The 17,736-nt window shown below is 36.8% G+C and overlaps 1 protein-coding gene across 6 annotated transcripts in view; it reads left to right on the forward strand.

The window, feature by feature from the left end:
* The window catches only part of ARB2A (ARB2 cotranscriptional regulator A), a 258,117-nt gene that overhangs the window by 123,987 nt on the left and 116,394 nt on the right, over window positions 1-17,736 (forward strand). For all 6 annotated transcript variants that reach the window (XM_005489617.4, XM_074533519.1, XM_014268930.3 and 3 more), the window contains one exon: window positions 6,580-6,798. In XM_005489617.4, the coding sequence (XP_005489674.1) occupies window positions 6,580-6,798 (219 nt within the window). The remainder of the gene's footprint in view (window positions 1-6,579; window positions 6,799-17,736) is intronic.

Raw genomic sequence — 17,736 nt, forward strand, 5'->3', positions numbered from 1 at the left:
TCTTGTACCTCTCTGAAGCATTTGAAATTTTTGTTGGAAAAGAGTTTAAAATAGCTTTTTAAGGCAGTGGGGGAGAGGATGAACTTCTGGAGTACAGACTTTACTTACAGATGGGGTTCCTGTAGAATATCTTGAGGGCAAACTGGTGGGTTCATTCTTTCAGAGAATGTATGGACTCCAAAAATGTTTGTACTTAGTGAAGAAAAGCAGAATCTGGTTTTACAGCCTGGGCAGTTGTGGACAGATTATTTGCAGCCCTGCCTGCATGGCTGGGGTGGATTGACTACCATTCGGTCTCCAGGCATTTCTACAAATAGCCCAAATCTCGCATCAGGGAGAAAGGGATGGGTCTGATGTTTAATAAACAATGTTTTGAAGCAGTTGAGCATGAGCATTGTTCTTTCTGTTAATTCACAGAATTAAATTAATACTATAGCATTGTTTCTTCTATCTCACTTGCCACTAGAAATAATTTTCTGCTCCAAATCCTAGTGAAACTAGTGCTTGTGAAGGCATGGAAGTTCCCTATAAAGGATACAGTAAACAACTGAGGATGTAAAAATCCTTTTAATTCATGGATGTTTTTATTCAGTTTGACCTTGTGAACAAACGGCATAAACAGGGTTGCAGATCTAACACATAGACATATTTGGGTTGCTAATTATAGAGATGTAAAACATTAATTCTTTTCAAAACTTTTCAACAGTAAACTCAAAATATGGGAACAGCTTTTCTGGTAGGTTTTTGTAGCCTTGAGCATTGATTTGTTTAGTATAGCTGCACTAGCACCAAAATAACAAATAGTAAAGTAAGACATAGTCATGGCATAATTTCCAGCATAAAGATTGTGAAACAAGATTAATACAGTTCTGCAGGCAAATACCTTTGGACGTAATGCAGTGTTCAAATAGAAGGCAGTAAGAGAGAGGAAATGGAGAGTTTATTGTTTCTATAGCTCCAATATCCATTAAAAGTTAGTTACACAGCAGGTGGCAGTTTGGGTAAGTGTAAAGTGAATGTTTTGAAATAAATAGCAGCTGGGTGACCTAGGATGTCAGGGCTCTAGACAAGGGTGTATGTTTGTCAATATATCCTACATGTTTTACAGACTCTTCAGGGACCAGGAAAAGATACAATTTCACCTTTTCTGTGCCAAAACATTTTAATTATATCTTCTTCCAAGTACAGCGGTTCAGTAACCAAGGAGCTGACATTGATGCATGTGCTGATAAAGCTGCAAACACTCAAAATGAGATTAACAAAGATTTTGAGGAAAGGGTGACAGCTAATTTTGTACAGTATTCTGCATCTAATTCAGGTCAGTGTAATGACAGAATATTTTATAACTGCTGTGTCATCTAGAAAGACTTTTATTATGCTTTGTGTATTTAAAGATTCGTGTATATGAATGTACAGTTCTTTAAACATCATTCAAGCAGGTTATAACTTCTGTATTGAATATCTGTTGGTTGTAGCTGTAAAAAGGAATGAGCTTAAGCATTTAGAAGTAATTTTACATATCCATCTGCATTAATCACAGTAATAAGTTCCTTTTGTCTAATTTACCTTGAAAATATTGACTTCAGACGTGCAATGTAATCAAAACTACCATGCACTTTTTGTGGCATTGCTTAGTATTTGCAAAAAAAAAGTGAATTGAAAGTTGTAGTAAATGTATATGAATAATCAAACTGTAGTTTCTTTGTATTATGTGCTGTCTTTTGAAAACATCTCAGTGTATTTCTGCTATTCTCCTCCTTGTTTGAAGGTAACTCACATTCTTCCACTTCTTTTTGTTTGTGAAATTTTCTCCTCTTTTTTATCTACTCAGTTCTCCATCTGCTTTCACTTTTGTTTGCTTGGGCCGTCTCTCATCCCAACTTGATAATGAGGAATGCAGTGTGACCCTGACCTCTATCAGCCCATGCATGACCTTCTGACTCGCCCACATAACCTTTGACCTTCTCTTTGACAGCTTGATTAATTACCCTGTGTTATGATTTATGAGTAAGTGCTATGTAAAAATAATAGACAACAGGTGGTCCTCTAGAATCTTTTTGTGGTACGTTTTCTTTTCCTGCCTAACCTGATGAGCTGTTTTAAGTTTGGAACTTAGCGGGACAAAGTGTGTTTGGCAGAGGCATGGCATTTTTATGCACTTGGACACAGTGCTGGAATTCAGGCGGCTGAGGTATATCTGGGATGGAAATATCACAGTGTTAGCAGGGTGCAGTTGCCAAAATGTACATTGGGTGGAAACAGAAAGCAGAATCAACTGACATTTCAGGCGTTTCAGTCACAGGTCACGTCTTGAGAAAATTGCTCAAATAATGGAGGGGGCATTTTTCAAGCTGAGCTGCATCTCCAACAGCTATGTTTACTTTAACGCTTCACTAGTGACTTCTGATTGGTTGTCATGACCTCATCCTGCTGTTGCACCTACAGTGTTGCAATAGCGACATAGATGTACCCTTCTCACAGTAAAGATGGGAAATGAACAGAGCATACATCTTTCAAAAAGATGAATGGACATTGCTGTGTCTGTTTTAACCACAGGCAGGTTTAAGAACAGAGTGCTTTGAGTTGCATTTCCCCAAGGAATTAATTCTGATCTTGCTACCAACCGTCCAAATAGAAACCTGAACTTGAAAATTCAGGTTGATCAAACATAGGAGAATGATCTCTTTTAAATCCTTGCTCACAGTCCAAAAAGATAGTTACATAGGTCAAAAGATACCTCTCTGGCTCTGACCTCTTTGTCACATATTGTGTCCTGCCCTGATGGATTAATATGCAGATCTGAATGGTTTCAGCTCATTTCTCATGTGCCAGGCAGGGGAGATTTCAGACTGTTTGAAATTTACCTCAAATACTTTGAGGTTCTTTTTTTTAAGCTTTCCCCCTTGAACTTCCAGTAAGAGAGAGAACATACTGCCCCATTTCTGGCTCATGTATTACAATGGAAAAGGCCCTTCTACCTTGTTCCCTCTTAGTAGTATATGTATTGTAACTGAGGTTCATGATTCTTTCCAACTCTTGACTTAGTAAGCCTGCTTTTCCTTTCATCATCACAAACCTCCAGAAGCAGCAACCTGAAGAATGGTAGGAGTTAGTGTAGATTAAATTTTACTTACCTTGAAGCACTACCACGTGAGGGGAAGAGATGTTAATCAGGTGCTTTATTCTTAGAGAGAAACTGTAATTTTGTAGATTAGAGGCTGGGAGTTCCATTTGTCAGTGTCTGCCATAATTATAAGGTCTTATCACTGGTACACTGATGGCTGAAGATTGATGGATATGAGGGGATAGTGTCCTTAAAGCTTAGCTTTTTATCATGAAAAAACTTTTTATAGAGTGGTTTCTCTGTGTGTGCACACTGGTCACAGAGGAGAAAACTGTGACGTTGAAAGCTGCTGTTATGTTGAAAAATACTACATTGCCTAATGTTTGCATACCACTTAATACCGCTGGGTGTGGCAAGATTTAGAAATCCTCCTAGATGATTGCTACTTAAGTCATAGGTCGCTATGTTTTAATAATGATGTAAACTCATCATGGCTGAAATTGGTATTTTTAGTGACACTGATTTAACAAATAGCAAAGTAATACTTAGTAATAGCATATTTAATACTTTCTAGCTTGCAGGACTGTTTATTGTGAAAAAAAAGATGAATGCTGTCCTGCGTGCAAAGGTGTCTCTGAGCAGGACTTTCATTTTAAACAATGTTTTTTAATGAATGTGATTTTTGGCTGTGTTAACACCTATGCCAAAGACTCTATCTTCTCATTAAATTTTGCTAAAGGCCTTTTTTAAGATATTAGTGGTCTTGTGTTCTGAAGTTTGCATTGACTTGCAAGCTTCTCAAATTCACTGCATTAGTGTTCCACCTTTTTTTTCATTTTCTGATTGCACTGAACTTGAATGGTGTAGCTACGCCCACAAAAATTACTTTTTTTTAAATTAATTGAAGTTGAAAGCCATATTGTTTACACTAATGTTATTTAGAGCAGAGTATTTATTTTCAGTAGAAAATGTTCAGATAAAGACTGAATGAGAGAGGTTGTAATTGGCTTTATTTCACCAGTAATTTTGGTTTTCTATGTTGATTTTTATATGTTACTCTCAAATCTTCTTTCTGGTGCCATTGTTTTCTTCTTGAAATTTAGGATGCAGAAGTACAAGGGAAAGGGAGATACACCATATCATGTAAGCAAAACAGTCCAAAAAGATACTACTTTCCAAAGGGAAAGACTTAGGCTTTCCCATAATAGAAGGGGGGAAATAATATAAGTTTAGTTATTACTTAATTATTTTAATTCTACTGTCAGGAAAGGCCAGCTGTCTGGGAGAATTTGTGAAAAAATATAAAGGGAGTTGTTGCAGTGCTTAAAATATATTTAATAAAAATCCTTTAATTGATTTATAAAATAGTGAATTTAAAAATAGAATCTTATTTCACCTGTGGTTGTCTACATGAAAAATTGTCATTGTATCCTCATAAAAGGGGACAAATAAGTAATGTAATTTTAATTTGCATGATCAATAACTTAGACAAATTTCACTTCTCTGATTATTTTTGTGACTCTTTTGTGATCAGGTTGAAGTGCATGGAGTTTCAAACTTCTAGGTCTGTAGTAAACACATGAATTTTGCATTGTGAAAACAAAACAAATTAATAAACAGAAGTCTCTGCTCAGAACAAGCAAGTCAAGAGGATGAAGAGCCCCAAAACTACCAGCCTGCCAAGTACTGCAAAAACTGCAGCAGTAGCAGGCTGAAAAACTATCCTTTCATCTGAGATGTGCAGTTTAGGAAGATTTGTAAGCCACATTCTTCTCCATGATGAATTTGGGCTTTGAAATTTTCCAAGCTGTAAAATTCATGTGCTTATAGTATGGCATTGTGCATTAATATGGCCAGGCATGGTGTGAATAGATTTTAAAATTTTTCTTTCTGTTTTCTTTCACCTATTCCCTATTGTTTATTTACATTTTGGCTTTTTGTTTATATCTATCCCAGTTAAATTCATGGCAGGCAGGGCCAGGCAATCATGTGACAGAAGACCCCTTATAGTGCTGCATCTAACAAGGAGACAATTTTCTCTTTGTGACCCTTTTTTACTACATTGCTTATGCCAGAGGTAGTATCCTGAATGCCTCTATTTCACCCTGTTTAGCAGAGTGTAATTGTGCCCTTTAACTTGTTTTTTGGTGGGAGGAGAAGCTACAGCAAACGTTGGAGAAGGGCACAAGGATAAGGGGTAGGAACTCCCTTCGGATGTGATTTTGATAGCTAGTCAAGTGTGTCCAACTGTAGAAAATCAGTGAGTGACAGTCTGTCTACCTGACAGTGGCCACAATGAACTACAAGATTTGTGAATGGCTCTACAGAAAAGAATAAAGCAAGCCCAAATAAAGTATCTTTTGTTGGGGTGGACTTGGTTTGCTCTGGGCAGCTAGGTATGGGGGACCTCTTTTGATCCTCATGCCAGGACTGAGTGCAAAATGAAGCACCAAGTGAGAAGCTGGAATAAAGCTGTTCCATTAGATAATCAATATAGATGTTTCTGGAAAGTAAGTCTTTATTAAAATTTACTTCGAAAGGATAGCTTGATTTTGACTGGGAGCTCACACTAACTTTAGGGACATATCTGTTAAATGCATGTGCTTCTCTTTTTCCCTTTCCCTTTGCAATTATATCTTCAGTAAATATTATGATTTTTTCTGTGATTTGCCATCATTTAAAAATCATAACATTTGATTGGCTGGTTTGTTCAAGATTTATTTCTCATTCATAAATTTATTTTTTTTCAACCAGCTCATTTCCCGAGGCAAAAAAAATGTACCTTATGCACTCAAAAGCATCCTGCAGGCCACAAATTTGTTCTGCATTTGTTGGATATACAATATAATCCCAGTGAACTTTTACAGCAGATTTAAAGATGCGCTAAATAGTCAGACCCACCATAAAGAGTTGACTTGTAAGCAACACCACTGAATCAGTTTTGGTATTGATTCATTGTTACTGCTGCTATTTGCGTCTGCATGGTATGCTTATTGTCAGCTAGACAAAAGGTTTTACTATTTTAAAATGTGGTGAATAATTTTCACATGCTTTCTTTAATGTATCTATCTTTATATATAAAATCTCTCAATCCTTTTTATTTTAAAGGTTTTTGCTGGCTGGGCTTAAAGCTTTTTATTCATTATTGTGTAGAGTTCTTAAAGCAACATTTTGCTTTTAGTTCCTGTATTGTTTTCTGAAAAAGTCATATAAAGTGCTTATGAATAAAACAACATATTAAATTATTTTAAAGGTAAAACAGGCAACTTTTCTGATGCTGAGGGATGTGTATGAGTATAAGTACATGCACTGATACATATTCACACATCAATATCCTGTTAATGTCAGAATATGCTTAAAAACCTTTCTATAAATGATGTTGTGTGAAGTTGCTGAAATAAATAAAAAAGTTCTAAATAGCATTAAAGTAAATGCAAAGCATTTTCAAGAATTAAATTCCCCTTTTCACATTTCTTCTTGTTTGTGTGTGTCTGTGTGACTCTCTTCTAAAACAGGAAGGCTATGGAGTAATAGTTCTGAATCCCAATGAGAACTATATTGAAGTTGAGAAGACAAAAGCCCAAGTACCGCTGTCTTCTGATATCTCAGATGAACCTGCAGAAAAGAGAGAAAGAAAAGATAAAATCCAGAAGGAAACCAAGAAGCGACGTGACTTCTATGAAAAGTATCGAAATCCACAAAAAGAAAAAGAAACTATGCAGATCTATATTAGAGTAAGTTTCTTTTGGTTTTGTTTGCCCTTCTTTATTGATGCATGCGTATGTTTACTACCTATATTGGCTAATAAATAGCATGCTTTGCTTAAAACAAACACATTACTGAGATGGAATTCAAGAGTTTATACAGAGTTCCTGGCTCTTTATTCTGTTGGTATTTTTGGTCATTTATTGATCATGATGCTTTGGAAGTGTTACAGAAAATTTCTTTCTAATTTCAAAGGGAAACTTCAGATAAACCCCAGAGGAATTCACTGATGTTACCAAGAAAGAAATTATTTAAGAAAGACTTCTTTAAAACCATTTTATAAACAGAGGTGTTCATAAGAAAAGACTTTGTAGTGAAGCTTAGGCAACATACTACCTTCACATGTCATGTATGCATTATTATTATTTATTATATTATAAATGCATACATGACATGTATGCATTACATGGGAAGCGGTAGTTACAGCCTGATAGTTTTTATCACATGGCAAATTAATAGTGTATTATGGAAAATACCAGTGTTCATCTTGTGTGGTAGCAAATTTACCCTGTGATGTACTGTTTTTATATGAGCAGCCATCCATTGTGTTTGTGCTAAACTTTTGAAGGCAGATAAAGGAGAAAACTTGCTAATATATTAATAAATATTTAAGCTAGAATAATTTGAGAATGGTATGATAAAGAAGCTCTGTCCCTTGCCCTTTTCTGACTCAGTGAACCTTTGCACTTTGTAATGCTACCAGCATGGGATCATTATAATACTGCTACCGGAGGATTTCTAATTCTGCAGGGGGCACAAACAATATTACATGCACATTGGCACATTCTGCTTCATGTACATACTATGCATTATACATTCCAGACTGAGTCATATAATTTCCAAAACCCTTATTATGAAAGTCAGCATTTTCATTCAACAGTAAAACATATCAGAAACTCCACAGTGAAGGTAAAACAAACTAAAAAAAAGTATGTCATTGCGGTGAGAAACAGAAAAAAATCCAGTAAGATACATGTTAGAATCATCTTAAATTTTAATATGCCCCTGCTAATCTTTTTTTAGCATAACAATTTTTGTAGAAGAAATATAATTGTGCTGGCTAGTTAAAAGGGTTAGTAACTTGGATACAAGACTGTCACTAATGCCATAAATATTTATTGTCTTTTGAAAAATACTTGAGTATGGGAAACAAAGGAATGCATATATATCTACTCAAAGTCACCAACAAGGCACCATGTTTTCTGTTTGCATCTGTTTTATAAGATGCTATTCTATCCACTAGCCAAACCCTCCTCCTTAAGAGGAGGGTTTTAACTTAAGGTTTTAATTTAAAAGAATCCAGTGGACAGTGCTGCTGTTTTGTCTGAAAAGTAGTCTAGTCAGCATACAGGTTCAGTGTTCCCTTGTTGAAAGTGAACCTTTTTTTCAAAATCTTTATAGCAGTTTTACCTTCTCATGACTCTTGCCTCTTGATATGTGAAATTTGGTTTCAGTAGGTTTGATCCCCCCAAAATATAAAATTTCTTGTTCCATCCCATTTTCCTTTCTGCACGGCTCCATGCCTTAAAGGTGACTGTTGATGTTTTCTTTATTTGATTTTCTTCAAATCAGGGAAAGTAGTATATGTTTTAGTGCAAGTGTGGTTGGTAGTTTCCTTCCCCAGTCCAGTAAATTGAAATTGGGTCTTCTGATGAGCTTGGTGTTGTATTCTGAAATTATTATTTTGGGGTTTTTTTAATTAGTAGACTCTAGTACAGTTTTTTGAGACAGAAAGAAAAGCATACCTGCTTTAGTGTATTATGGGACAAACCAATGCAATTTCTTTGCTTATCAATTTATGAAACAAAACTGGACCATCAGTAGGGTTCCTTTTACTCTGTTGGTCAGAACTGCTAATCTGTAGGTGATTGCAAGAGGTGCAATGCCGTATTTGCTATTTTCTTGCCTCCCATGCTTGAGTCCATATTGCAGGATTGCTCTCTGCCTGCACCCAGGGACTTGCCTCCACAGGTTGCTGTGTTGGTGGTGGTTTGGGGTGATCTCAAAGGGCAATTCAGATACAATCCTCCTGTATAGTACAGTACAGTACAGTACATTATAGTATAGTATAGTATAGTATAGTACAGGATACATTTGACTCACTAGGCTCTTGACATAAAACATGCCATCACTCAACAGAGATATTTAAGGGTGGTATATATTAAGATTTATAATGATCTCATCAAAGAGTTTTGAAAAACCTGAGCAGGCCTTATGTCAACTTTGCCAAGTAGGAAAAAGCATGGATAGACTAGACAAAAAATTTCCTTACAGGAAGGCTTTAACTTATCTAACATGGAAGGAAAAACATGGTTGTGTCAAATATGCTGGAGAAATTGTTTCAGACTGTTAAGCAGAAGGAATAAATATCCTCAGTTATGTTGTCAGAGGGTCACTGAGATCTGTTGTGATCTAATGAGGAAATGCCATTTGAACAAATTAAAACTGTCTGGTCGATGTTCCCACTTATGCAGCTGGATTTTCCAAGAACCAGAGAATTAGAACTCTTCCTTGGTAATTATGTTTATTATTATTAAGTATTTTCTTTATTTTCATAGTAAAAAAAATAGCTGGGGTATTCAAGACTGTGTAAAAGCTGAATCTCAAAATACAAAATACCAAACTGCACTGTATTTTTGTACAAAATGCGTATAAATGAAAATGACTATGGCAGTGTGTAATGCATTAAGCATAGTGCTCTTGAAAGATCAAAGTACTTACTGTTTCATGCTGGAAGTTTCCTTAACTATGAAATAATGTACTTTCTGGCATACATTATGGCTTGTTAAAGGAACTGATTTGGTCTGGGTAATAAACATCATGTCAAACATTATGGCAGGAAAACCTGCTTAATATGTTTTGCAATAAGACAGATTTTTTTGTTCTTGAAAACATCTGCCAACTGAATTCACAAGTGAAGACAGAAAATGTCATCAATTCTGTAACATTCTTGTAAATTTTATTTCAATTTTAGCAATGCAAACCAGGAAAAAAACTTTTGATAATCAGCATTGACTATAATACTTTTATGGAATGATTAAACACAAGCATTTTACTTTTATATAATGTGCTAATGAATGCATATGAATTTTAATACTCTTACTGTTCAGATTTTAACAAGCATATTGACAGATCATTTTAAAAGCATCTGGTTTTTAATGTGTTGAGTGGAGGATTGAGTAAAATAGCTAAATATGTACATACATCCTTTTAAAAAACATATTTCTATCCTTAGTTATAAACATTATCATTTTTTCTTAGACCACCAGAGGCTGCTCTGTACATATGGGCTAATGCTTTCCCCCCAGAAACTTCCTACCCTAGCCAGTCTTCATTTGTTACTGAAATGAACTGAGAATTTGTTGCTCTCTAACCTTTTTCTGTGGAAACAGATCACGCATCCTTAAATGTGGCATGATCATTCCTTCCATTCTGTGCCATCTCCTATTCCCTACTGGTTTTCACACTGACAGTGTCTTTTCCATGTTAGAAGATACTTAAAAATGTAAATTAGTGTTTTCCCCCTTCTAAACCGCATTCACCACTTAAACAGGTATACTAAGTGGATTCTGTAATATTATGCAAAAAAAGTATAAATTGCATCATTTGATAGTAATTTGCAATAATGTTGCCCCAACAGTTGAAGGATGTCAAAGAGGCAACCAAGGAAGAAGTGGGAAGAATTACTTTTATCAGACCAACTAAAGAGGTCAGGTTTTGTGGACAAAAGGATAAGCCTTTCCAAAGCCTGTATGATAGGAATTTTGTCCTTTTTTCCCCACTGAGCTTATCTGCTTGAATAATTCTTATTACAAATATTATTTTTACTGTAGCATAATCTATAGCAGTGCCATTTCTATTAACAGCATATTAATGAAATTGTTTGGATGTAGCATACTTTTCATAATTAATTTTTCCTATCTTCTGTGAGAGATTAAGTATGAAAAGATCATGTGCAGCCAGTTAATCTGTTTTACTAAAAACTGATACATATGGATAATTTGTGTCAGTATTTAGGAAAAAAGTGGTAAAAGTTGTTTTAATACACGGTTGAGTAAGCAGTGACTATTGGCAGACAGGAAATCCTGGCAAGCGTGCAAGCACAGTTGTGCCATTTCTGCTCATTGTTCAGTGTGGCTGACACGAAACGCAGCCTGACTGGAGGTCACGGCAGAGTGTCCGCTTGTGTGGGATGACCTTTCAGAGCCATGGATTTCTTTCACTCTGAGGATTGAGCCGTTTCCCAACATAGCCACGGTCCCACCAGCTGCCGGTTTCACCCTGTGGCCATCTCTGGGCCAATGACCTACCCTCTGACTTGGCAAGGTGCATGCCTGCTCTTGTCCAAAGCCTGTGTGACTACATTAGCCTGCTGCTGAGACAAAGCTAATAAGCTGTTTATTCCACCAGAGGAGACAAAATGACAAGCTCTAGGCAAACAGCTCCTGAGAGGTAAGGGACATGTTCAGCACAAAGAAGGTCGGTGTCAAACGTGGGCATCAGGACTTCAGCCCCTAGAGTCTCATGCTGATGTTTTGTTTCCCCTCGTATAACAAACAATGCCTGTTCTTTTTCCCCTTTTTACAACAGCCAGCATTACTTTATATGTACACATCTGAAATACCACATGGTTTACTCTGCCCACTTTTAAAGCCTGTTACTTCCTTATGTTCTGGAGAAGTCTCACTTCTAAGCAGTTGCAAAATCAGATGCTGATAGTAAAAAGCTCATGAGAACTGCCTAGAAACTACCATGGTGGTGTTCTTGCCCTGTGTAGTGCTGGACACTGGGCATTCAGAGTTGAGAAGACACTACAGGTCAAGTGCTGAACATAAATGTGTAGTGACATTTTGAGTGCTCCAGGAACACCTGGAGAGATCTGGTCTTGCAGAATCTATGCTGCTAGAGACCTGCACCACTCTGGGCCAGCAGCTGGAAGCTAAACATATACCATGATACTTAGCGCCTGCAGTTAGGCTACCACATCACTCCTTGAAGGTCAGATGAGCTTTAAGTTCTTACAGTAGTTTCTGTAAATCAGGAAGAATACGTATGTCATGTTTCATTCTACAGATACTACAATGAACAGGAATCTTACATTAAATAGCTAAACTGTGGAGAATTTAAACTAGTGTTCAATAATTTATGCATAGGCCATTTAGCATGAGCAGCTAACTTAGGTATTTTTAATAATCCTGAGATTATAAAGAATTCTTATAATAAATTTTGCATTTAGTAATCCTGGAAAGTTTTATTTGTCTTCTTTTCCTTGACTGATTGAGAAATCAGAGACACAGATAATCAGTGAAGGGAAATCCTGTAACTCTTCAAGAACACCACTGGCTCTTCTCTCTGCTATACCCTCTCTTTGTTCTGCATTTCACAAGTATGTTTTAATCAAAGAAAAGGAATAAATCAGGACCATCTAGCTTTGGTGTCTTTCAGACATCCATTACATGATGCCATGTAATGACATGCGTCCATTGTTAGATCCAGCTTCTAAAATGCGAGGCAAGCCATGTAAGTTTGCAAAAGAAAGAACCAACTTGCATTTCCCCCCCACTATGAGCTGTATGGTCCTCCCATGGTGCTGAAAAAAGATTCTCGCTCACAAGTCAGAAGAGTCCTCCTTCCTCTCAGATGGCATTCAGCCTCATAAATGTGGCTAGTTTGTGGGATAATGGTGGAGAAAACTGGCTCAGCAGAATGCAGATGTACTTGTTGAAGGAAAAAGTGAATAAATCACTCAAACATCTTGAACGCTAATATTGCCTGGTTTTGATTGTAGACTGACTGCAGCAAAGGACTGCAAAGACCTTCTAGGTCTTCTGAGCCAGGACAAATTACACTTTGCTGGTATCTTTTATCATTTATCTAACAGAGTGCGAGGATTGTGGCTGATATCCAAAACAAGGATAATATTCTCTAACCTTCTGCACACAGTTGCATGTTTTGCTACTAGGTTTCAGTGTGTTTGGTAAAATTTGCAGAAGGAATTTAGCAGGAGCTTGAGTGGCAGCATACCCCTTTTTGCAAAACTTGAATATTCTTCACATGAATTTTTCTTGGTCAGCCATAAGACACTTAATATAGTGAGGGGTGATAAAAATTAGTTCCTAAGGTACATATTTGTAGCTATCTTAAGATGAAGGGCATTATTGCAAATTAACCCTTTTCTTTGGAGACATCCCACCCCATCAAATCCCTCTAGAAATACTTATTTAATTTATTAAATATATTTATTTATTTTAGAGAGGAGGATATGAGGGCTGTACTGCTGTGCATGGAGATCGGAAAAACATTTATGGAGTCTAGGAACTGAGTGTCAGCAGACAGGGAGCTGGGGTACAGGATGCACAGTAAGTTCAAGGATTTTTTCACCTCATCTGCTACAGAAAACAAAGTGTAAATTCAGGAAAAAATATGAAGGGGGAAAAGAATTCTAGCTTATGGGACTAAGTTAAATCTAGTGGGTCCTGTGTAGGCTGTTTGGCTGCCTGCAGCAGTGACAGCTGCCAGGGAGACTAGAAATAGTGGAGGAGACAGCGGCATGGAACAATGTAGAATAAACTGCCCAGGAGGAAATGCTGGTTCTAGCCTGCAATTCATAGGTGGATGAAATTTGAAAAATTAAGTATTATAGCAATTAATTAATTTAATTAATTTAATTTTAAAATCTTTACAAGTTAAGGATTTTACTAACCAAAATGCTTACTTTTTGTGAATTTATATATTGTGTGAAGTTATTTGAAATTCTTTTTATCTTGAACAACAAGGTTGATCTTTTTAATCAGTTTGTTGCCATCACTCTGCAGGCCAAGAAATATGCTTTATTGGGAGTCTTTAGAAGACCATTTTGTCCTTTTGTTCTTGCTATGACTTAGTGAACTCCGTATCAGATCAGCACTCCCCCAGAATTAGGTTTTACTAACTTCAGATCCATTAACTTCATTTTGATAGTGTCCAGGCAGAATTCATTTCTAGTCTGTTTTACAATTATCTCCAGACATTAATTCATCTAAATTTTGAGAAGTTTTCCCATTGCTCTCTCAGCTGAATCCTTGTTTTTTTCTCTATCTCTCTGGATAAAAGTGGATTCTAAACTGATCAAAAATGCTTTTGTCTTTTGTGGTTGGAGGTGTTGGTAGCAGGTTTTCTCCACTGAATGGGCTGCATGCTGTTCAGAGTCATTGTTCTACACTTTTGTTGTTTAACAGTTGATTCTCATTCTTTTTCTCTGTCTTTTTTGATCAGTGCTTGGCAAGAATAAATTTGTCGATATCCAGTGAGGTGTATTTTGTATATTTTCAAGTAAAACTTGAATTTTTATTTGTTTTCCCAATAGATGGCACTGCTTGGAGAGAAACTACTAAGTGAGATTGATGTGCATTTAGAATTACCAAGAGTTGTATGTTTTGAGGAAACCAAAGATTTTCTGGGGTCTTAAGCAGCACTTTGAGATCTTCTTGTCTGGTACTTCTAGTAAAAACATGGCATGAGAAAACTATCATGAAAGTACACGTGCAAGTGTGTGCACACAGGCACTACCTAAAGCACACAAAAACTACTCACATTCTTGCATGTTTGGCGTCCTCTGAACTCTATAAGATGGCTTCTGAGTTAATGCAGGCTATGACAGACGTAGGATACATGAGACTGGAAAGTTTTCTTTTTCCCAAAAGCAAAGATTTAATCAGTGTATCCAGCTATATAATATAGCAAGGGATTTAAAATGTATTTAGTTCAGGCAATACAGCTGGTACTTCATAAGCATCTGCAGTGTGTTCTTTTGGACTGGTGTTTCCTTGCAGATGTTCCTTCATTCCTATCTCCTGTCTTTTCTACCTGCTGTGTAACTGAATAATCTAATTTCATGGATCTTGCCAGTTCAGCCTATGTCCTATAAAAGTGGGCAATTACCACTTAACTGTGTCACAGCTACTCGGTTCTTAAACTGGGAAAAGAGAAGCTTTAATTGCATGTAGACATTAAGATCACAGATATTTATATCTTTGAGATCTAGTTTGGTGAGGAATTCTTTTGAATTTATCAAATAAAGTAATGAAGAAATTTAGCAAAGCTTAGGCTGCCTAAGTAATTTCAAATGATTTCCAGGTGTGGCCTTATGCTTGAATGCATCACTGCCCTCACACATTCCAGTTTGTAGCACATCTCTCTACTTCTCTAGCTACTCCTCTTTTCGTGTTTGAAAAATGAGCAAACACATTTGATGACAGGATTTTGTTATTTATCATGTGTCCCTTGCACTGGTTCCAAAAAAAAGGTAGGCTTACATTTAATGACTGTTGATTATCTTTTAAATCCATTATCAGTGAAGACCGTGTGTGAAGTTATCCTCAGTGCGTTATGTCATGCTGCTCTGACTGCATGCAGGCTCTGAATGCATTGCCTTAAGTGAGTAAATGAGTTATGGCTGTGATAGATCTTTAAATAACAACATTTGATTGATTTAAGACCACTTGTCTTAAATACCTTTTTTCTGCTGTTTGCTGTTAGTTTATTATGTTATTTTACTATTTCCTTTCCCTTTCTATTTTGAGCTACTCTAACTGACTTATAGTTTGGCTGATGCATAAATTGATTTTTCTCTGGTGGGTGCCAAACTGTGTTGTCACTGGAGCAGAAGTTGAGACATTATTGTTACTCTGTTACACTGGTGGTAAATAACCATGACATCATTTTCTAAGAACACCATGAATAGAGCTGTTTCTATTCAAAGATAAAGTGACCAGGTAGAGTTCAGCTTTGCTAGACTATCAAAGACAGATGGCAAAAGAAGACCCCTGCCTCTCTTGTACTGTGGGTCCACAGAGCATACAAATTTGGAAAGGTAACATTATGGCATGGAAATAACAGAAATTATTTCATGTCCAAAGTGCTGTAGTCATCTTCAGGACTCCTCTGGAGTGTGTGCAAATCCCTTTAAATCAAGATTTGAGGAGCTTTCACAACGTACGTTTCTTCACTTTGGCGACATTAGAACTATGGAGCTCCCACTTTCTTGCTTTTGTTGGAAAGTATGAGGTATGGCAGTTGTGACCAGTCCTGGCAGAAAGCACTCTGAGCATAGTTTTGGACTAGGTGACCCTCACATGTTCTCTCCAGCTGCTGTAGTTCAGTGATTTGACATTATGAAGTTTCAACTCAGCCCTCAAAGAAGTATTTGATCTATGAGTAGACTTTGTGGACATTGTGGAGAGGCAAATTTCACTGTCTCAGAGCATTTAGTACTACTGAGGTTGTGGTTGGCCATCCACACTAGGAGGGGTAGGTGATTTAGACCAGAAGCTTACCAAGCTATCAGCATGGTTAAAACAATGTGATCTTGCACATGTACTGCTACAGAAATGCATATTGAAAGATATAAACCCCAACATACAGGCACTGATATTTCTTGGCATTTTTAACCCTGGGGTGTTGAGCAAATATTCAAATATTCATGATTTCTTCAGAGCTCAAGAATTTCCCCAAGACAGATTGTTATATTGAATTAGCCTGAAGGACATTCAACCAGAACAGCAGTAGGAGTCTTTTCACAGATGTTGTCCAGATGTTATTAGCATGGCCATTCTGGAATAATGGGGAAGATACAAGTAGTGCCCACATCCTTCCTACTCCCTCTCCTTTGTTATATTTGCATCAGGATCTTGTGTACCTTGCTAATTTGAGTCCACAAGATTTCATTTTCAACTATAAAGCAGTTCTTGAGTTTCAGACTAAAAACACCCTGTGACATGTGCATTTGCAAAGTGCATGTTTAGGAGTGGGTAGACATGACAGAATTAAGAAGTCTGTCCTTTATTAAAGCATTAGCAAAGAGTGGTTTAATTAAGCCTGTGCAGAACTGCTTCTTAGAAGACTTTGTTTAGCAAAGCTTAGCTACAGGCCAGTGCATTGACTACATGTTGCCTTGAAGCCCCTGCACAGAAACGTTGCTTCTCTTCATCTCTGACACCTATGCCCATGTTCATGAAGAGTTACAAATTACTTACAAAACTTTTGTCCAGTTTTGTGAGAATGCTGGACCTCCAAACAAGTCCATGCTGCTGGAGTGTTTGGTCATTGCACTCGGATAGAATGAACATGATCACAGGAATTTCTAAGATGCCTGGTACCTGGCAGCTGTGAGTTCTTACCACTCATTTTCATCTTTATTACTTAACAAGATTCAAGGTTTAGAATATGTTTGTATAAAAACATTTGCTGTAATAGAGCTAACAACAAAAATAGAAAAATATGTCGACGTAGATTGTTAAACAGTGCTCTGCTGCTCATTATAAGAACTGTCAGAGCTAGCTCTTCCAGTATCTCAGTTAGCCTGAAGATCTGGTTAATCAGCTTCTAGAGGGCAACCAGAACTAGAGACAAGTTACCCAGAGACTTATAGGGGTTACAGCATTAATGCTGACACCAATAAGAACAGATCCTGCAGTTACCCAGATCCATTCTTCTGCACAATCTCTTTCTTCTCCAACACAGAATGGAGTCTGTCCTTTTTTCCTGTTTACCCAGGGAACTTCTGTTAGAATTGTTGTCTTTTTTCATCCTCTGTAATGGTTTTTAGCAAACTCAAGCTTGAGATGATAAATGTCAGAGAACTAATTTGTAAGATGGACATTGGCATATAGAGGAGTTAAAAAAAAGGAACTAAAAAAACCCAGAAATTTTTTTCATTAAATCTCAATAAAGATCTTTGTCTCCAAAACTAAGTAATGGTTTGAATGAGGGAAGGCTGCAGGTGTTCCAATACACTTAATCTTTGTCTTAAAATATGTCAGACAAATGGTATTTTCTAATAATGGATTAATGTGGCATCAAGGCCTATTTGTAACAGTAACAAAAGTAGTATCCATATGATTTTTTGAGGGTTTTTCTTATTCCACACA

The sequence above is a fragment of the Zonotrichia albicollis genome, chromosome Z (genome assembly GCF_047830755.1).
Source record: "Zonotrichia albicollis isolate bZonAlb1 chromosome Z, bZonAlb1.hap1, whole genome shotgun sequence".
Lineage (NCBI taxonomy): Eukaryota > Metazoa > Chordata > Aves > Passeriformes > Passerellidae > Zonotrichia > Zonotrichia albicollis.